At 40.3% G+C, this 21,641-nt stretch overlaps 1 protein-coding gene across 2 annotated transcripts in view; it reads left to right on the top strand.

The window, feature by feature from the left end:
• DIP2C (disco interacting protein 2 homolog C) overlaps nt 1-21,641 on the top strand; it is a 326,695-nt gene that overhangs the window by 271,054 nt on the left and 34,000 nt on the right. For both annotated transcript variants that reach the window (XM_059819053.1, XM_059819054.1), the window contains 5 exons: nt 1,326-1,437; nt 1,557-1,666; nt 4,443-4,573; nt 14,430-14,598; nt 15,570-15,740. In XM_059819053.1, the coding sequence (XP_059675036.1) occupies nt 1,326-1,437; nt 1,557-1,666; nt 4,443-4,573; nt 14,430-14,598; nt 15,570-15,740 (693 nt within the window). The remainder of the gene's footprint in view (nt 1-1,325; nt 1,438-1,556; nt 1,667-4,442; nt 4,574-14,429; nt 14,599-15,569; nt 15,741-21,641) is intronic.

Genomic DNA, 21,641 nt, shown 5'->3' with positions numbered 1-21,641 from the left:
ATTCTCCTGATCTTCCAGATAATATAATTCCTGAGAGAGCTAGTAACCACCAACTCTTGAAATTCCTTTTGTTTTATGGCTATATCCCAAATCAAGATTTTCATAGATTGAGATTAGCTATGTAAGAATTACCTTGCCTTGCCATGACAGTGACATGATTGGATTGAGGGATGCTGCAATGGCTTCATTTGTCTTCACATTTAGCCTGAAATATTTAGATTGTCCATACAGGGAAATCATGGGGTTAGAGGAAGTAAGTAGAGCTTGGGTCAGTGCTTGTATACTCCTAATTTCCTCATGTGCTCTACAAAGTTAACCTAGAAAGTTGACCTCCATGAGATTACTGTCCACAGAAGCTGATCTCTTCTGCTCAGTGATAAAATTTAGTGTACATATGGTTACTGATTTCCTTAGCGTGAACATTGGAAATTCAGTATGCAATGAAATGTTTCAGATTCCCTAAAGAAAAAAATACTCTTAGCAATATTTGCACGGATTCTCAAAGTTTGGGGAAAAGAAGAATGATGCTGCCCTTTCAGTTTTTCCTCTCTACTATCTTCAGTGATTAACAGTGTTCATATTTATGTTTGTCTGAATATTTCCTTAAATATATTAATTCTTACAATCAGTTAGAAATATTCTTGTATTTGCTACTTATGAATTTTTAAAAATAGAAAACTAAAAGGAGAATACCTTCAGCATGTGTCATCTAAAATTCAGTGCAGATGGTATTTGCAGTAAACTCACCATTTCATTTCTTAGTGCCACCTGCACAGTTTCTGCACTAGCTCTGGTCTAGAGCTACTTTTGCTGATATCAGAAGAGTTCCCAGTAGTTTATCACTAGCACAGGAATTGGAAATACATGGCTAACATAAAATTGACTTATTCATATAAATGTCAGACTAGGTTTTGGTTTATGTGAAAATATTGTTCATAAACCAAGATATATTACCATGACATAGGACATATTTTGGTCACAGTCTTCTGTACTGGCATTATGGGTTGATAACTGATATAATGTGTTGGAAAAGTCACATTCTCACTATTAAGGTGGAAAAGTCACATTCTCACTATTAAGGTGCCTTTAGGTTCATTACAACACTCTTCCTAAAGTACAATTTTCATGTAATTTGTAAAACCCACAAGACTTTGTCTGCTTTGTGAGCTGCATTTTTTGTGCATCTTTCCACCTCCTGATTGGAAAACATAAGACTAATAAACGTGTGTCCTGTTCTGGCAGAAAATAAATCATGGTCTTGCTTATTTTCTTGGGAGAATTGATCAGTATCCCATTGCGTTATTATTTCTTTCTTAAATTCCTAGGTGAGCCGCTCTGCCTGCTTAATGACTACACAATTAATATGTAAATTGTTACGGTCGCGAGAGGCGGCGGCAGCAGTGGATGTCAGAACATGGCCTCCGGTACTAGACACAGGTGAGTACTAAGGCTAGGGGACCTCTGTGTCCTCTTTTATCATTATATTGGTCAAGCACTCAGAGGTCTATCTGTCATGGGAGTAAGATACTCACATTTTCTTTCTCTATTTTCACTAGACGATTTGCCAAAGAAGCGGCCTGCACAGATCTACAAACCTTCTAACCCTGAAACGCTTGCTTACCTTGACTTCAGTGTCTCCACAACTGGCATGCTAGCAGGGGTAAAGGTAGGGACTTCTTGTTAAAGCTGCCATTTCTGCTATCACGCCTGGCTGGCAGGTGGTACGTTGCTCCTGATTTGTAACTCCTCTTGATTTGTGGTAATAGATACTGAATTGCTTCCTCCCTTGCAGTCATTATTTGATTCCATTAACATTAAATTTGTTTTTCTGTACTCACTATGGTACTGTGTGTAGCGAGTTTAGCCCCTCTCCTCCTCCTCAGACTAAAAATTTCATTCTGATACCCCTGCACATAGCCCACTAGCTTGTCTGCCGGAAGCATTCTTCAACTGACGCATCTATTATTCCCATTTTATGAAGGAAATGAGACTCAGCCGTCCTTTTTCTACTTGTTCCAGTGCCCATTCATTGTTTCCTCCTTATTGCAACTCAACTACTGGACATTGGTTTTTAATAGTCTCTTCTTCATGCAATTAAGTGAACTGCTGATGTCTCTGGTATATTCACCTGGTACAGTACTAGAGTAAGCAGCAAAAAATTCATTGATGGATTCGTTTGATAAGCTCAGGCATCTTGAGCTCTTTAAATCTCTGTTCTGCCATTTTCTCCAACCTTCTAGCCACAATTGATCAAAGCCGTTTTACCTAGCTGCTGACTTATGTATTATTCCAGTGTTGGTTTCACCAACGTGCAAGCAGAGGTAAAATCACTGTCTTATTTTTACCTATTACTTCCTTACTACTATCTGTTGCATATCCAAGGATTATGATTACTTCAGCAATCTCTGCTGACGTATCACACTTACAGCCTGTATTGAATTCCTCATATTCTTTGGCGTCATCCATCTGTTTTCAGAAGCTGTCAGCATACTTTATAAACAAAGAAAGCATCATTTTCCCAGTTCTCAGATGGAGAATTTGAAGCACAGAGCGGTGAAGTGACCAGCCCAAGGTTGACTGACGGTTAAATGGCTGAGCTGGCCGATGGTCACATATTGGACAATCCTGGAAGATTCATTTCATCTAACTTTAAATAGCTACAATGCCTACAGATGTGGACTAGTCATTGGGCTCCTCAGTAATCAACAGAGAGAAGCAAGGACTTTTAGGGTGTAATTTATCTGACTTACCTGAAACGTCTGTTTTTGAGTGGGGTGAATGTCACATAAGTCTTCATTTCTTCTAAAGGGAGCCTTAAATGATTGTTTCAGATGCAGTCATCCATATTAAAGCAGGTCTGAATTCCACCTTATCAGATTTGCGGAAATTACTACTAACTATTGAAAGTCAGTATTTGGAGAGCTTCAAAGAGAGTCAAAGGCAGAGCAAGTCAACGAGCCTTTTCTTAATGTGGCTAAACGGAAATCCAGATGAATCTGTAGCTTCTGATATCTGGGTCACAAAGCCTCCAGATCACTGACTCAGCAGGTTTATGTAAACAGTTACCCTCTACTAGATCATCACTAGTGATTAATTAGTTATAAAAGGATCATAAGAGGCCACAAGGCTTATATTCATAATGCAGTGGTGCTAAATTAAAAAAAATGCTGAACAACTTGTGTGGCTTCTGAAAAGTTGATAAGTGTTTTGTAATCACTTTGGAAGTAGTAGATTCCACTTACATTTACTCTCAACTTTTTCAATAGCTTGCACCCAGTACGGTGTAAAAATGCACAGAATAACAGCAGTTGTAGACTATAGAGTTCAGTTTAATCCTGTGTGAAACAGTGGTCTTGATTCAGCTAGAGTAGAATTAATCTCTGCAAACTGCAGATGATCACCGTGTGGACAGCTGTTTTGAGCTGGTCCTTTTGCATCACTTGGAACATGTCCAGCTTCAGTTACAGCTCTCATTGGCAATGGAGAAAAAGTCACTTCTGGAGCTTTATTCCCCTATTTACCTTAAGATGAAAGAAATTTTACCTTCCAAGTGTCTGTTCCCCTCCACTGACTCTAACAGTATATAAGGCAACTAGCTCAGTATGTGGCAGAGATCAAAGGTTAGATGAGTTAAATCCTATCCAGGCTGTAGTTCTAACATGGGTATCTTTCTTGTTATTAACAGAGAGGACAAAGATTAAAAGATGTAATTCTGTTCCCACTGTAGCTAGAACTTCTAAGCCAGGATGGGTGAGCGTGAGAAACATCCTAACGCTAGGAAACAAAATCAGAAGAATTTCCTTTTGATCAGGTTTTTTGTTTCTACTTTCTGCTTGTTTTATCTCTGAGAGCTTTGTTACCAAGATTTTAAGAGCCTGTTTCTCAGTTAGGAGCTGGATAACATGAAGACGTTTTACAGAACCTTTACTAAGTTTATTGGGGATCTTTATCACTGAGTGATTAGGTCCTTAGTACCATTTTGCGTGAAAAATCCTCTTCAATTTAAAAAGTGCATTGGCATTTTTTATTTATTGTATTAAGAAATATGTACTTAGAAATATGTTACTGATGACCAACAAAATACTTCATTCAGATCCTGCAGTCATTCATTCCTTTATTCTCCCAGAAAGTTTAGCTTGTTATCATTAGCTTTGCATACAGCTTGGAGCAGATCTTTAAACCACTCACAGCTTTCTCCCTAAGTCACTTCAAACTTATCATTCATTCTGTCTCCCCTCCCCTTTCACGGTTATTCGGATGCCCTCTTGAAGGAAGATTATGGTTTCTTAGATATAAATTACATGTGTGTTTACACTAAGCACAAAGTCAATATTTATTTGTTTTCTTTATCCCGTAATTGATTTAAGCACTTGACGCAGTTTGGGAATGAGCTTCCGAATGACACAGTTGATCATTTTAATTACTTTGCTGTTGTCTTTCAGATGTCTCATGCAGCCACTAGTGCCTTTTGTCGTTCTATTAAGCTGCAGTGTGAGCTTTATCCCTCCCGAGAAGTCGCTATCTGCTTGGACCCCTACTGTGGACTTGGGTTTGTCCTCTGGTGCCTCTGCAGGTGAGGTTTCTTCTCAACCTTTTGAAATACCATTTCCATTGTACTATAACACAACAAACCAGACGATGTGAGTGATAAAATGATGGGAAGAACAGACAATACCTCTGGGACTGACGTAGGCAATTGGACTTGCTGGAAGCTATGTGGAGAGTGCTGTGCAGAGAATATGCTTTGTTTGAGCGGGGCATGGCCGTAGGCATTTAGGCTTACGAGTGCAGAGCATCAACACGGCTGCTGATTGACTTCCTGCTGGTTTACTGCTGTCTTCACAGAGTCTGGCTAGTTGTATTTGATGAAGGCAGAGCTCTACCAATATTACCTTAAGGAAGTGATTTCTTGGTGTCCTCTTTGTCATTCTCGAATACGAAAGCATGAGTAGCTATCAGGGACTTCCTCATTTGTGGGACTTATGGATGTGATTTTTGCAGAGACATGGAAGTGTGTTTTCTTGCAGAAGGATACTTCTATGGCAGTAGCAAAGCTATCAGAAAAAAACATTTCTAGTGAAATGCGAATCAGCTTTTTTTGTTAATAAGAAATTTAGAAATTTAGCAATTCTGTCAATCTCTATACCCCAGGGAAGTTACAGTTCAGCCCTGAAAGCAGTTCCATTGATTTTTTTCTTTTTTTTTTTTTTTTTTTTTAAAGTTAGCTGGGTTGATGCAGAGGCAAAGGGAAAGAGCTATGGGAGGGTTAATGGAGCACGTTTTTATGAAGACATCTTGTAGTCACAGTAGTCCGACATCTTTGCTCCCTCCATAGAAAGTTCTTTGGTGTTAGTAGTACTGCTATTTTCAGTTGCTGAAATGAAGATAATCTAGGGCACTAAAAATACTCTGGATAAACTTTTTACCAATTTACTAAATACCTGAAGGAAGCATTATTTGATAACAACTGCAGCAATTTGTTTTCAGCAAGTATTGTTTATTTAAAAGTAGGCTATTGGCCTGTTTTGTTGCCCTTTTAAAATAGTTGTTATTAAATACTAAATGAGCCAAAGATTAACAGTATTATCTTATTCATTCTTGATCAGTCTTTCTTGATTTAAACTATACTTGCCCTAATATTATTTCAGATTTTACATAGGGATTAGAGATTTCTTTGTTTTGAAAAATCTTTTTTTTCCAATGTCTTATTTCCCCAACACACAAAAAAAAAGTAGAGTCTGCAAAAAACTCAGAAAACCTTTCAAAAATTTTGAGATTTTAATTTAAACACTCTGTTTAAGTTAAATTTTTAAACTGTTGAGTTTTTTAATTCATTTGAGTATTTCTTATATAGACTTATGTGTTCCAGCATGCCCTGATGTCAACACTGTTAGGCCTTCGCTCTGCTGGGGGCTAAGCCAGATCTGCCATGGTGCATTCAGTCAGACCAGGGAAGGACTGTACAACACCATAGGAGAGTTCAGCTAAGGAGTGTATTATTATATGGGATAATGCTGGGACATGGAGCGTCCAAGAATAACTTCTATGCAACATGATAGCGCCATAAAATACAGATAAATGTTGACCTGTCCAAAACCCAAGTAATTTGTGGTGCCCATGACTCTCCTGAATACAGAAATTTTTGTTTCTTCCAGAACCGTATTTGCAACAAATAAGCATTTGCTGCCCTTAGGTCCTTCCCAATGCTGATAGTATTCAGCCTTTTAGGAGGAGAAGATTGTTTATGTCTGGCAAGTGAGTACGGCAGCAAACCTTTGGGAGAAAGCAGTCAAGGTCTGTGCCCCTCTGTAGCTTACGGAAGGAAAAGAAAATTTTATACCATTTTCAAAGAAGAGAAAAGAAACAAGGGAGTTGAAGGAACTGAGATCAGGCCAGCAACACTCTAATCTTATGAACCATCGTGTCAATCTCTTCTTTGCCACTGATCTCCTGTTCCTATAAAAACAGAAAAAATGCAGACTGCCTGAATTGCGACCGTCATTTAGAGAAAGCTGACATCAGATACAGCTTCATTAATTCCACTTACAAACTTAATTTCCATTTCATTACTATTTTAGAAATGAGTATTACTTGATGTGATAGCAAAAAATACATCCTGGAGGTTATTAGACTCTTACTTTTCGTAACTTAAAGCTTTGCAACTTTGCATTTTACTCTTTGTAGTTCAGCATACCAAAATCCTCCCCAACATTTTACAGCCCAGATTTCTACCTCAGAGGATTCTACTGTAAAGTTATGATTGTTTGTCACCACTCCCATTAATTAAATTAATACTTCTAATGGCATATGGAAATGAAGTTAGATCGTCAATTTTTGATCAGCTAGGGGGTTTTGAGAATTAAAGAGGAACTCTTCGTTTTAGGAGCCCAGCAGGAAGAGAAAGCAACCTCCTGTGCTGGGTGCAGTTAAAATGACAAGTACTTTTGAATCCCTTTATTAACTAGACCAAAGGAGGCATTGACTAAGGAATGAAAGAAAAACTAACCTTTTATCCCCGTTGTAGGTGCTTAGACGTTGTGCTGGCCTGCTCCACTACGGTGCCCCAGAATGCCCCATTCTGTGAGGTCAAAGCTACTTAGGAAAGCTGCTGGAGCATGGAGCCAGCCCTTTGGTAAGTTTGGAATATATTGCATAGTTTTGCAAAGTTTTTATTTTTAAAAAATTTATTATTTTATGGCCTAAGGGTATAAAATAATAAAGAAAAGAAACCTTGCAAAGCAGAGCAATACCTTTAAAAAGAAAACGGAATTTACCACGTTCCCTCTAAACTGGCTGCATGCTCCAGCAGGGTTTCCTTGGAACCTTTGTCATTGAACAGCACGTCCTGGGTGTGGTGGCAGTCATCAGCCCCATCTGAGTTCACAACCCCCAAACTTCCTAATTTTAACAGGTTCTTACTAATGACTCAATAAAAGAATACATTATTTTTGTGTTTTTCTCTTTAATAATCTCATTTATCCATTCTGAGAGGGAGATACTAGTGTTCTTAGTATTTTGACTTGCGTTGCATTACATTTTAAAATCTATTAACATTCTTTAAAAGAAAAAAAAATTAGAAGTGTCCTCCAATTTAAAAAAAAATCAATACTAAATCCCTTTGTTCAAAAATGCGTCCTGAAATTAAGATGTCCCTATCTTAATGCTGCTCACTGTGGGGCAGAACAGAGCAGTCTGCAGTTCGTTAGTGAGGATTGACTTAATTCATACTTGCTGAGTGATGATGAGTAAGAATCTTCCCTCCATTTTAGCCCAGCTAAGCCAACCCATATTGCAGTTTTACTGCTGGAAGATAGAATTGTCCTTCCTGAAATTAAAAGGAAGTACAATAATAATTTGAAAATAATTATATATATTCTCAGAAACTGAGACTGTAATAGTGCAAGTCACTAAGACTCAAACTGAACCAGAGGAGCTAAATTTTCCAGTCCACAGTGGCCACGTAATAAATAGCATGAATGCTGTAAAATGGTCCTGGGAAGGCTTTCCAGGTAAGGTGCAGTGAAGTGGCTTTCTCCTGTCCTGCTCCTGCTGTCTCTGTCCCATGGCCACAAGCTGAAGTCCCCAGTGATGCTGCTGGGTAGCTTCCGCAGCAAGAGACTGCAAGGTTTCTTGTTAAACGAACAGGTGGAAATGTGCAAGAAGTAAGCAAGGAATTGCGGCATTAACATGAGAATTGCATTTTAGAAAATTTTAGTGTGCTAGGACTCATTAATTATTGTCAGGTTTTTTAGGCTAACTTGAAGATATCTGGCAGGCATGAGCATTTCATCCAATTTCCAGCCCATTTATAGCAAATTAAAGGCAAGACTGCATAAAGAAACCTAAATGCCACATCAGAAAAGGATAATTCTTATGTGGGAAATGAAGGATATGAACATAACCACCTCTCATGTCTTTTGCAAAGTGCGTAACTGGGGCAGGAGGAATGTAAAGGTGCGTCTGCCCACACACTGCCCTGTGCCCATTTCCCGTGGAGTCTTTAGCCAGTGGCAATTTTTGGAAGAGGCAGTTTGCATTTCTTCCACACTACAATAGGTCTGTTAAACCTGCCTCAAGTCTAGAAGGTTCAAGGGCAGCTGAAAGCCCTGAGTTACCTTGATATGCGAATTCTGTGATGCGTTGATGAACTCCACCGGCTCTGTAGACCTGCCTGTACATGGGGGAGTAACTGGGGCCGGAGAGGTGGTGCTGAAGCCTGAGCAATGCATTATAAATGCAAACTGTGCTGTAATAAACGGAGCCGGATGCATTTAGCCTCTCCCTGCCTTAGGATGTCTCTACTGCCAATGCTGACAGAAATGACATTTCTGTCTGCATCCTCCAGTTAACCTCAGGCTGTGTGTTCTCTGTGCAGGGTAAGATGGACATCTCTCTTTTTTCTTCAATACAAAATAGAAACAGCGGCCAAATTTTTAAAACTTGCTCATCTGCTTCAAGTGTTTAGATGAAGGGACTTGGTGTTGAAATGGCCCTGAGCACTCCAACTTCCACCAAGTGTGATTCCCGCTCCTGGTGCTGCTGGGTGATGTGTTTGTGCTCAGGAGCAGTCAACAACACACTTCCCAATGAGAATTTACACATCAGTTCAGAAGCGAGCAGCAACGCTCGTGTTAGAGCCATGTTAGAAAGCTTCTCTTGTGAGGCTCAAAGATTGCTGAAACACGTCTCTGAAAGGGGGAGGTTAAAGCCTTTTGAAGACATGCCAGTAACAAGAAGTTCGAGTTAACCTCTGGCTCTGATTCGGGGCAGACAGCACTGTCCCAGCAGGTGCTGCAGGCACTACAGGAACAAAATACTGGCCTTTCAGCGTTAACCAAAGACTTACGGGTATCTGATTGGGGTACCAACACCAGAGCTTGAGTTAAAGCAGAGTGCTGGGTTATGGCACTGCTCTCAACAGCTCCCAGTACTCTGATGTGGAAGTTGTAAAGACTGGACCCATTCTCAGTACCAGAAGCCTGTCAAGATTTATGGGTGAGATCTTTTCCTTTCTGGGAAAATCTGCGTGCCCTACGCAATTATGCCTTTTGCTGTACATTAGTTAAACTTCTTTGTGAGATATCTCTGTCACTCCAGTACTGTTTGTGTATCTGCCTACCCCGTGCAGTCATGCTGTTAGTGCACTGTATGGCAGCTGGGCATCTTTGGACTCTGCAGGTGGTGTGAGGTTCTTTACTTGTTCTCCAAAAGCCCCTTTTTTGTGCACATAGTGGGTCTGCAGGAGAACTGAAGATGTAGTTTTGCCCCAAGACCTGTGAAGCCTAGGTAAGGCATACGCCCAAACACTCTCCTCTGTGGCCTGTACCGTCCTTCCTACAAGCTCTGGTCCAGATGATTGTGAAGGCTTTTGCTCAGTCCTGTTCAGGTTCTCTCAGCATGCAGACTCTTTTCACAGGTTTTGAATTATGGGCACGGCAACTCAATTATTTCAGGCTCTACCAAATGCCCAATTCCCATACCTGTCCCTCATCACCAAATGCCAAATATCATCTGTAGAAATGCAGAAGCTAAATGCATATACTTAGAAGACTCAGCAGTGCCTACCTGCCTCCTGCAGTGAAGTGGGAAAGCAGCCCATATCACCTGAGGACACCAGAAGTAAGAGCAACGGCAGGTCAGTAGCCTGCCAGAACGCAATTGCACATTGCAGTTGCCATTTGTCAGCATTTATTGCCCTGATGAAATTTCTGGAACTATAATAAAACCTCAGACTTTGCTGTTAATCTGCCTCAGCACAACATGGGGTAAATCTTTGATTCAGTGGAACAATTAATTGCCAAGATGTCCTTCCAGGCATCTCCGCATGCTGCCAAAACAGCCTGCCAGGCAGTGGAACCGGTGTTGTGATCAGAGGGGGCCGTCATACCAAAATACATCCTGGTGCATTTAACTGGAGTATTCCTGTCCTTGGGCAGCCCTTGCTTACTGCAGGCACACAAGGCTCTTCACTTACTGCCAAAATCCAAGGCTTTGTCCACCACGTGAATATTTTTTCCCCCGGATTGCTTTGCAGTCCCCCGAAGGAAGACAGCATTTCTAAAAGGTGATCTCCCACCTCAGCTACCACTGCATTTCACTCTGCGTCTGCATCCCAGAAGTCATTGTGACAAGATGATTCAGGGATGCTGTGTAGTCACTCTCCTTTTTTGTCTTCTTTTTTGCCTACTCCTTTTGCATTTTCTAAAAATGGTGGAGTCTGATAAACATAGTCTCTGCACTTCTGCACTGTGTCTAATCCTGTTATAAGACTTCTATCAGGGGACGGAGTTACTTTTGTGACAACAGATTTCTACAGCAGTGGAAGAAACAATCTTGCTTCAGTTCCTTCCCAGTATTTATATAACTAAATTCTTGTGCCTACTCCAATATATCACATACTGTTGCAATTTCGGAACAGTAATTTTAGCTTCTACAATTTATATTTAAACCCCGAACTTTTCCTAATATCCCATCTGATCCCCCTGATGCCACAGTGTTCACCACGATTTTGTTGCTGCCAGCATGAGAATAGCAAAGTTGACAGCTTAACCATGGCTTGATGGCTGTCGTGTTTCAAGGTGAGATGGAACTGTCTATTCGTTTAGTACCTCAGTTTCAAGATTAACTCTAGCTATCTAGAATGTACCAATGTACCACGTCTAGATGTGCATACCAAACATCTCTACCATACCTAGAATTACATGGAGGCAGCATTGACAGAACTTCCTATAGGTTTGGGACTATATTTAGCTTTATCCAGCATCTCCAAAGCAGCCTTCCACAAGTGCAGTCTGTTCAAGTGCATGGTCCTCTGCTTGGTTGTTGGCATCCATACTAAGCAAACACCTTCTAAAATCTCACAGGGATTTGAAACCACTGGAGTGGTTTCCCGAGCTATACAAGGGAGTACCTTTTTTTTTCTCAGCTTCTCTCCATCAAAACATTGGTGACAGCTTCTCAGGGGTTAACATGGAAATATAAAGTCTGCAAATTTGCCAGGATATGTGGCTACCAGGAACATTTTGTTGCTTGGAGTGATTCACAGAACCTGCATAATATTTCTGAGATGGATTCAGGGAGGTGAGCCAAGTTATGACTGACATCGTGGTGGCCAGGTGCTGCAAAAACCACTTCAGCTGGGAAACTGGCACATTCACCCCAGAAATACGTCTTTGTAGTTCTTCTAGCTCCACCAACTGCTCTAGCAAATCAAATGATATGCATGGGATATTAAACCACAGCTCAGTAGGCAAAGCCTGTGTTGGTCATCCAGTTTCCAGGCATGGTATCATCTTTACGTACTATAGGCAGGAGCAGCACATGCCTGAGGTTCTGCTCCACAGAAAATTTCCTTCCTGCCAGGTATTTCCTGCTGCTCTGCAGTTTAATTCTGAACTCCTCAGTACTTCTGAGGCATTAGAAAACTCAGAAAAGGTACTAGCAACATCTTCATTTATTTCTGTCTAATCAGAGTGATTTTTTTAGTCAAAGTCTGATCATAAGAGTGTTTGTTTCCCTCAATCTGGAGAAGATGAGGTTGTTTTGCATCCAAATCCTCATGCTTTGCTGCATGGCTGTTGGTGGGAGGTTAAGAGCAAACAAAAGTATCTTTCTTATTTGTCCAGCATAAGTTGATCAAGAGAGGGAGACAGTTAACCCCCAATCGTTAGTGTTGCTGAGGGGGAAAAGATGTCTTTGGTGTAAATTTGTATTCCCAAATTCCACCATTTTGGACTATTTCCTGGTAAAGTGCACTTCAAATCAATTTTCTGTTCTTCTATTGAAAGCAATGCAGCTTTTTCCTCCCTTACTACTGTGGAGTTTGTGTGGGTGGTTTTCAGTACAGGGATAAAGTTTGGGATGTTCTGCCCAGTTGAGTAAGTGGTACTTAAGGGATCTTAATGTGGTTCTGAGTAATAATTCTCCCACGTCTGACCCCCTGGCAGCTTGTTTATTATTGTGCAGGCTTTTTTTTCTTCTGATATTGGTTGCATCAGCTAGAGGAGGACAGGGACAGGGGGAAGGGTTTGATGCTGAATCTCTGTATACCATATTTGTACAGGTCGGAGCCCATCCCAGGTTCATACTCGAGTGGTTACAGCTTCCTGTTTCTAAGAATTATTTAGTTACCAGACAGATCACACACCTCGACTGTTCGTTGTGCCCTAACCTTAAATTTGCAAAGACCTAAGACCTTTTGGTCTTCTCTAAAAAAATTAATAGAATTGGCTGAGAAAGAAAGGGTGAAGTAGTATTTATAGTAAAAACTGTTACTACTCCCTAGCTGGGTTTGATCTGTCACTTGAGCTCAGGGCATACTCCTTTCAGGCTTAGGTAACTGTGCCAACATCTCTTTTCACATGTTTATGAAGCACATGCTCAAGGTTCAGTCATACTTTATTCTGATTCCATAAAAGCAACATAAAAGCATAATGCTTCATTTGACCATCCTGTGCTATAGTTGTTATGTCAACTGTATCCTAGAACACATCGCTTCGTGGCAAGTCACTGGTCATGAATCAGCAAGAGTGGCGTAAATGTGGACAAGCAGTCAAAGATAAAATTTTTACTGTATGATAAATGAAATTATTTGAACTGTAGTTCATAGATATTCCATGACATCCTCTGTCTCATACTCCAGCAGAGCCCTAAACTATTTGGATTATTAACTGCCATTGTGGCTGGACTTGTACACCTTTTATGTCTTTATCATACCAAGTAAAGACATCCAGGTCACACAAACCTTGTTCTAAATTGCACAGCTTTTGAAAGCGCTCTCATCTGGGTTTGGGGGGAGTGGGGACACTCACACACCAAGGAGGGAAGCTGTGTGAGCAGCCCATCTTCAAGAATTGCAAAGGTGTGTATCTTCTTCCCAATGTCAAATGTTACGGAGATGCTCATATTCCTGAAAATAAAGTTCCATTTTGTGTCTTACCTCAGGCACTTGGATTTGAAAACGTCAGCTTTACTTTACCAAGCTGGCATTTCAAGTTTTCAAGTCACAAATTAATTTCTCTCATGTGCATCATAAATCTCTGGGACTTTATGGTCCTTTCTCAGAACTTCTATGATTTGGGGGGTTTATGCCATGACCATTCTGATTTGAAATATCTACAAATCACAGATTAAGATGTGAGAGGGACTGCAAAATTGATGGTAAATCTGCCTGTCTGAGATGAGTGAACAACATAGGACCCACGGGAAATAAAGACATCAAATTGGGAATAATTTTTTCCCCTGGGGAGAATCTTGGGTACCAGAGAAAGTAGCTCTGACATAATCGTTTCCTTCAGAGACCCTGATAAGTGGCTTTTCTCAACTCTTACGCTCACTGGGTATCCCATAAACAAGAGATGTAGTATATTTGGGCTTTAAAAGTTCATAAAACCTTCACAGGAGAAATTTAAAGCCACAAGTATTGTTAAATTGGGGCCAGATTTACTCCCTTGAAAATGATTGCAAACCTCTTGCTTGCCTCAGCAGGAGAGAGGTTATTTCCATATTAAGCAATCAAGTACTCTTTTAATCAAGGTATCTTAAAATGGTAATTACTCAATCTTAATTATTTGTCAGCAACACATAATTTGTGTTGATATTATAATACTGTTTATTAGCACCATTAATAACCGAGCTATTTTGCTGTCTTCGGTACAGTTCTAACAGCAAAGTCCACGGGCGTTTTGAGTAAATTAGTATTTTAGGAGCATGTTCTGCCTGCATTCCTCATGATTCCTTATAGACTCTGAAGGTACAGCAAGAAACAAGAGTTAAACTTCATGTTAAACTACGGGACCTGTAGAGCACTCTAAGACATTACGTGGTTCATCCAGCGCTGTGATAAACTTTATATTCTAGTTCCCCATAGCTTGTAAACATCTGTGGACACAGGCATTTAGCATGCGTTAACGCATCTTGTGTCTTTACAGCGTTTATTCAGGACACCAGTCTATTTTGATTCCTCCCTCAGAACTGGAGACCAATCCTGCTCTGTGGCTTCTTGCCGTGAGTCAGTACAAAGTGAGAGACACTTTTTGTTCCTATTCGGTCATGGAGCTTTGTACTAAGGGACTCGGTTCGCAAACAGAGTCGCTGAAGGTGAGTAATTCTGTCATCCTGCACAACCTGCCGTCTGCACGGTGGTGTTTGAGAGCTTTCCCTGCCTGAACGGCTGTGTTAAATGTCTGCAGCGAGGAGAAAATCGTCAGAGGGCAAGGGCAGCTTCCACAGAACCCGTGTTATTCCTTGCCAAAGGCTATATATGAATATCAGCCATTCTCTTTCAGATCGCAAGGCTTTTAAACATCAAGAAAAGGCTTTTATTTACCTAAGCTTTCTGATCTGTGTTGCCGCCTGTGTTGATAGGCAAGTGTTGGAAAACAGAGGTGTGAACGTCCAAGAGGCCCAAGGAGTTTTCTATTGTATATTATGTTTTATGAATTCTCTGATTGTGTGAAGTACTAGTTTGGTTTTGGCCCCTGTAGTTAAAACAATATGGTACTTTTAAGTACAAGATTATTTAAGTGGATTGTCCTCATTATATGGGGAGGAGGGGAGGTGTGTATCTTCTTCCCTCCCGCCGCCCCCGAATTAAAAGCCAGGCAGCCAGTTACATTTCTGAAATTGTCTAGAATTTCCAGTATGCTACTGAAATAAATTAGATCTTGGGATACTGATATTTATGATGTCTCCAGCCCTTACCATCCTCACTTAATAATTTCCTAATCCGTTTTTGCAAGGCTAGGCACTGCTTCCTGTTCGCTATTATTCACTGGCTTTCTGAATTAATATTGGGAAAGAGTATTCCCTCCCTTCAGAATTAGCATACCCATCTCTTCCTATGTGCTAATGTTGAGATGACAAGCAGGTGTGTCTGCTCTTCTACAGCTATTAGACTGTCATCTGGCCATCCAGCCTCCAGGAAAGATGGAAGTTACACTGGCACCTTAGCCTTTATTCCACTATTCCTCTTGAACCATAATACCTGCATAATACACATAAGTACTACTAACTTCTTTTCATTAAATTTACCCATTTGTGGCCCTTGTTACATTTTAACTTCTTTTTAGGCAAGGGGACTGGACCTTTCACGTGTACGGACATGTGTAGTAGTGGCTGAAGAACGACCTCGGATAGCTCTTACTCAGTCATTTTCAAAGTTGTTTAAAGACCTTGGTCTCCATCCACGGGCTGTCAGCACATCACTTGGCTGTAGAGTTAACCTGGCAATATGTTTACAGGTAAGATTTTTCACTCCTTAAGCTCAAAGTTGTTTTAAGAAAATGGTTTTCAGTAAGAAGCATTCGTTGTATTTCCTTTGGCTGCTTGGTTGTAGACATATTAAGAAAATGCATGTGGTACTTAATGTTCTTGCATATACAGGTAGTAAATTTCTGTAACTTTGTCAACTATTCATCCCTCTCATGTTGCAATCATAGCATTTATTCTGCCCATGAATACAGTAATTCATAAAAGCGCATGGTAGTGACAGAAGGTACTCCAAAAATAGTATTTAGTCATGTAATGTAAAATCCAGTTTCCTAGTGCTTACTTTAGTATGTTACAAAATGTATTCCTCTGTTTATAAAATAATTCCAACTAATACTTAATTAGCTAGATAGATCTTTTCTGCACACAGTTTATTGTTTATAATGGAAAAATATTTTGCTAGATCTCTTCCATTCTGCTTTGATCCACTAATCAGAAGAAAGTACCCAGGGATAATATAGGATTTCACTTGCATTCTCCAGGAATCTTTACTGAGTCATGATTTTAAGGACAGATGGAGCGCTGTAGCTATCCAGTCTGAACTTCTGAATAGCCTCTAGGCTTTCACACAATAATAACTACACCAAGCAAATAGTTTTAGGCTGATCTACAGTGTATTATTTTGTCTTTCAGGACTTCGAGTGATGAAAGTTAACTTGCCTTTTTATAAGGTGTTCAATTTTTAATTAATTTTGCCTTGTTTCTAGTTTAAATTTATCTGGCATTAGATTCAGCCATTTTTTATTTTATTACATTTTCCAATCTAGAATAAAGAATCTCATTTCTATCAACAGTTTAATAAGCATCTTAGTCTTTGATAAATAGATAAGGAATCTTAAGACATACTTTCCTGATCTGTGTCTCATTTTTATGACTCCTGATCGCTTTCTGTCCTTCCAAATCTGGTATCAGAACTTCGCATATTATTCCTGTAATAATGCCACAGGTGTCCTACTCAGATGTAATATGCTTTCTGACTTAATAATCTTTTTAAATAATACAAGAATCACCTTCTGCATTGGCACTTGCATTGGCTGGGAAGTTCCATATCCATTTGGTCACCTATCATGTCTCTGACCTCTTCAAAGTCACCATCTCCCCGGTAGAACTTGCCTATACTCTATATGGTGCATCCCACATTTCAAATCTGGCAGTTACCCCTAGTTTACATTAAAGGATTTCTCATGCGTGTAACATGCGTAATTGCTTAGGTGTGGAAGCCAAAACAGATCTTCTCAGTGACGCTGCAAATAAGGCATTTGCTATTCTTTTCCTGATTGTAAATGTAAACATTTTTTATTTTTTCCAAAAAACCGTGACAAATACAGGTTGTGGGTTCAGCACAGACCAGTATGTCTGTGTGTTATGCCTGCCTTAGCCTGTTCAACATCACTAAAGAATCCTGGCTTTCATCAAACCTTGGCTAAAAGTGACCTTGTAGATCAGCATGTTACCAGAATATCAATACAGGAGCTATGCCAGATCTCCAGTACTGTTTGCTTTCTCTCCAACCACCAGCAGAGTATCCCTTCAGCCCAGGGTGACTTCAGTTATTATTATTATCAAACATATGACAAGGCAAAGCTGAGCAGGGTTAAAAGTCATTTTGTGTCCCAGAGGTAGAGTTTCTTTAGTTTGATACTCTGTAATTGCTGCCATAAATATTCTTCAGGAATAAAAGTTCACGAAAATCTCCTGTAGTCTCAAAAGCAGCACTTGAATCCTTCAAAACAGTTTTACTCTAATAAAACTTAATAAATAGTCTTGAGAGAAAAATACTTCTTGTAAGTTAGAACTGTCTGTGAACTCAAGCAGCATCTTCCCCTGTATTTCTATCATGGATTTGATACAAAAAGTACTGACTGAGGTTTTGAAATCTCTTCTACTGAATGTTTCTTTGCACGAATACAGGCCTCTTCATTTCTTTCTCCATATCTAGAGTCCTGGGTGATGACAAGGCAGAGAGGACAACTCAGAAAACGTCTAGGAAATCTTTAGGCTCTCCCGCCTGAGACAGCACAATTTGGATGGTACCAGTTTAGGCCAGTTAGCAGGTGCAGGTTGGCATGCTTTCCCAGCCAGCAACCCAACCAAGCTTAAACACTTGGCTGGGAGGGGCACAGCAGGCAGCGAGGACACTACTTTCCCTGGAGCAGAAAGGGAAAACACAGGAGAAAGAGATGAGCTGGTTACTTGGTAACAATCGTTTTCTAATTTGCTCCTATATCTTTAACCATATTGAAGTGCCCATGGGATGTCTTTTACAGAGGAGGGGAAGGAGGGAAGTGACAGCGTACCTTCATGGCCAACTGCTCTGACTTTCCCGACAGATCAGTATGGGGCCCTTCAGCTCCGCCCTGCAGCTGTGGGGGAGCTACTTCTGAAAAATAACTGAACTTCTCTGTCTTCTGGTCCATGGAGGGACCAGACAGGAAGGGTGCTGTAGATAGCAAGGACAAAATAGCTGCAGAAGTTTGCTTGCCACTGATGAAAATCTCCATTTCAGGCTTGCAGTGATCTCTGGACTGTTCATGGCGGCTGCTTCACTTACGAGATAAGTCATTTGGTCAGGACAAATAATAAAACCAGGGAATGACACTAAGCAGCAGTAAGCCAGGTTCAATGCCCAAGTATGCCTCGTTGGAAGTAGTATTGTACTGCGTTTGCCTGGGATGGAGTTAACTTTTTTCATAGCAGCCCGTATGGAGCTGTGTTTTGGATTTGTGACTGAAACAGCATTGATAGCACATCAGTGGTTTAACTATTGCTGAACAGTGCTGCACAGCATCAAGGCTTTCCCCGTTTCTCACTTTGTCCACCGCTCCACCACCCCACTGCCCGCAGCGAGTAGGCTGGGGGAGAGCAAGAGGCTGGGAGGGGACACAGCCAGGAAAGCTGTCCCAAGCTGACCTGGGATATCCCGTACCATATAATGTCATGCTCAGCATTAAAAAAGCAGGGGTTGGTCTTCCAAAGTAGGCATTGCTCAGAGACTGCCTGGGCATCGTTCTGCTTATGGGAGGTGGTTGTGATTGCTTTTGCATCACTTGGGGTTTTTTTCTCTTTCCTTCACTCATTAAACTGTCTTCATCTTGACCCATGGGTTTTCTCGCTTTTACTCTTCCTATGCTCTCCCCTGTCCCGCTGGGAGGGGAGTGAGTGAGCGGCTGGGTGGGTACTTAGCTGCTGTCTGGGTCAACCCACTACAAATGTGCAGGAAAGCTGAATACACTCAGAGAAATTGGAAGTCCTAATCAGCATGGAGTTAGGGTGGATTTTTGCTTGACTATGTGTATCTGCCTTTTTATTGTGTTAACTCCTTAGCTGAAGTTTGCTTCTCGGATGATTCTTTACAGAAATTCTTGAAAGAGTTACTGAGTCAAACTGTGGAAGTGGATAACTCTCTGAAGGAATAATATTAATGATATTGACTATGAATTTAAGAATAGCACAGAATGAGAGCCTTGAGTGAGGTGATTAACAGCCTGCCTGATCATATAGCTTAGTGTCAGGCTTCACTGAGTTCACTAAGATGTTGTATCTCAGTCCGCAGGACAAACTAAAAGCCATACACTGTCTAAAAGAGTGGTGTGGCTGGAATGAAGAAAAGCCATTTCGGAACAGGCTATATTTAGTAATGTTACTCTTCCAAGTGGAATAGTTTTTGAAGCATTTGAGCCGAAGGTATTTTGGCAAGTTTTAAAGGGATTTGAAAAATTACTAAAGATGTTACTTACAAGCATCACCACAAAACATGTCATTTTGATAGAGAATATAAAGATACAGGATTGCGTCCTTTGAAGCATCTGGTAGTAGTCACTGCCAAAGACTGGATACTGAATTAGACTGAATGCTCTTTCCAAATTGTCTGGAAGTTTATGGCTAGTGAAATACCAGAATAGCTTGTGGGCTATTCTGTTTTCTGGGTGGAGGAACAGAATTGATTTTAATCCTTGATCAACAATGTTCCTGAAATTAGCATTGTCTCCAATATGTTCCAGAAATGGGTCATGATTCCTCGATTCTTCACACTGCACAAAAATACTTCTAAAGATGTTTGAGTCAAGAGCATCTGCCTTTGCTTTTTTTCTTCCATGTTGTGTCATCCATGAGATCAGCGTGTGGTTCCTGGAACACCATCTTCCACAGAGATAACTGTGATCCAGCCCATTCTACAGTCTTTCTAAAATATGTATCTACTAATCAGCTTTCTAAACATATCTCAAAATTCAGCTATTGACCCTTAATAGCAAAAAGCCTATCCGGGCTTTCTTCTCTATGGACTGCCTCTAACAGAACTTGGAGGTGATCTTTGATACCTTCTTTACTTCATTTCCAATTTTTTGACAAATTTAAGATTCAAGTGTTTCAAGGGGAAGGTATCCTGATTTTTCCAAAAAGCTTTTACTGTTATTCCCACCTGCAAAAAGAAGAGGGGAGTGTGTGTACGTACATGTGTGTGTGTGTGTCTGTGTGTGTGTATAAAAACTTCATAGCAGAATTTGACCTTTTATTAAAGATTACTTTAAAAAGGGAATCATTGTGATAATCCCTTTGGTACAAAAGAGCCTTAGTCTACCAATGAAGTTAATTTCAGGATTAAAATCACTGACAGACTAATGCATTGTCATTTGTATTCATTTCCTCTCAAATTTAGAGCAAATTTACTATATTTCTTTTGATGTAATAATTTTGGACTAGATTTTTAGAGATGTGCTTTTGAAAATAAATCATTCTCTCCATCTTTAGGCACTTAAATACCATTAATATTTGACCTTTTATGGCTGTATAGTCACAGATAATGGTCCAGGGATTTCTGGGATGAAAAGACTGCATTCAGCATATTTTAATTCTCATTAGCTATCATCTTAGCATTCTCAAGAGAGAGAGAAAAATAGATATGAAAAGTAGCCTGTTTCTTACAACAGCACATGTGGTTCTCTAGAATTTTAGCTAATTTCCATTTAAACACTTGAAATAAATGTTTTCATTTTATTCAACCTGCTACTCAATTTCAGTTGAGGAAAAACTTCTAGAAGTTGTTCATATACCTTAGTTAACCCTGAAAATGTACTAACAAATGCGCCCAAGCCCGGACAGAAGAGCAGGATTCATCTTGCTTCTTTTATATCACCTCTAAGTGAGATGGCAAGGTTAAGTGAGTTATCTAATAGCCATCTATAGACAGTAGAATCAAATAAATGCTTCAGGAGAGCTTCATCCAACCTATCTCAGGTGCTCATCTTGGGATGGGATTCATCACTATCAGGAAATACTTCCTGCCTTATGCTGCACACTTTCTTCTTTGATGGCTGAAGTTATATGAAATGAATCCTTCCCCCGCTGTCTAGCAAAGGGAACCATTAGTAAATGTAGAGCTTAAAGCTGATGTTTCTTTTTACTTAGTGGTAGATCACACTTTTTGAGGATCTTCCATATTAAAAGTAATAAAGGATAGCTCTGCAAAGAGTGCAGCAGGAGACCATGCACTTTGTCAGAGGTATGAATTCACGCTTAGCAATGTAGTATAGCACTGGGTGAGTTCCCGCAGATTCTGTGTTTTCCCACCTTTACTATGAGTCATGCCATGAAGTTCTTTTCACAGCTCCAGCTGCTGTGCTTGCATACGTGAGATTGTTAAGTGTACATCAAAAATTCCACTTCAGAGCATCACTGGAGCAGAAGTAGACTCATAGTAAACACTGAGGCCACGTCCTTAGATAGCAAAACAAAACCAAACCCAAAACAACAGATATTTTTAAATTCTTAGGACTTCTGATTGCCTAGTTCCTGGTTTTTAATTCTGGGGAGGGAAGCGGGGGGGACCATGCAGCTTGGCCTTTGACTTCAGTGGACGTTAGGTACAGGCTGAG

The sequence above is a fragment of the Gavia stellata genome, chromosome 6 (assembly GCF_030936135.1).
Source record: "Gavia stellata isolate bGavSte3 chromosome 6, bGavSte3.hap2, whole genome shotgun sequence".
In the NCBI taxonomy this organism is placed as follows: Eukaryota; Metazoa; Chordata; class Aves; order Gaviiformes; family Gaviidae; genus Gavia; species Gavia stellata.
Note: the sequence above shows the minus strand (reverse complement) of the source record. Positions and strands in the feature narration are given on the sequence as shown.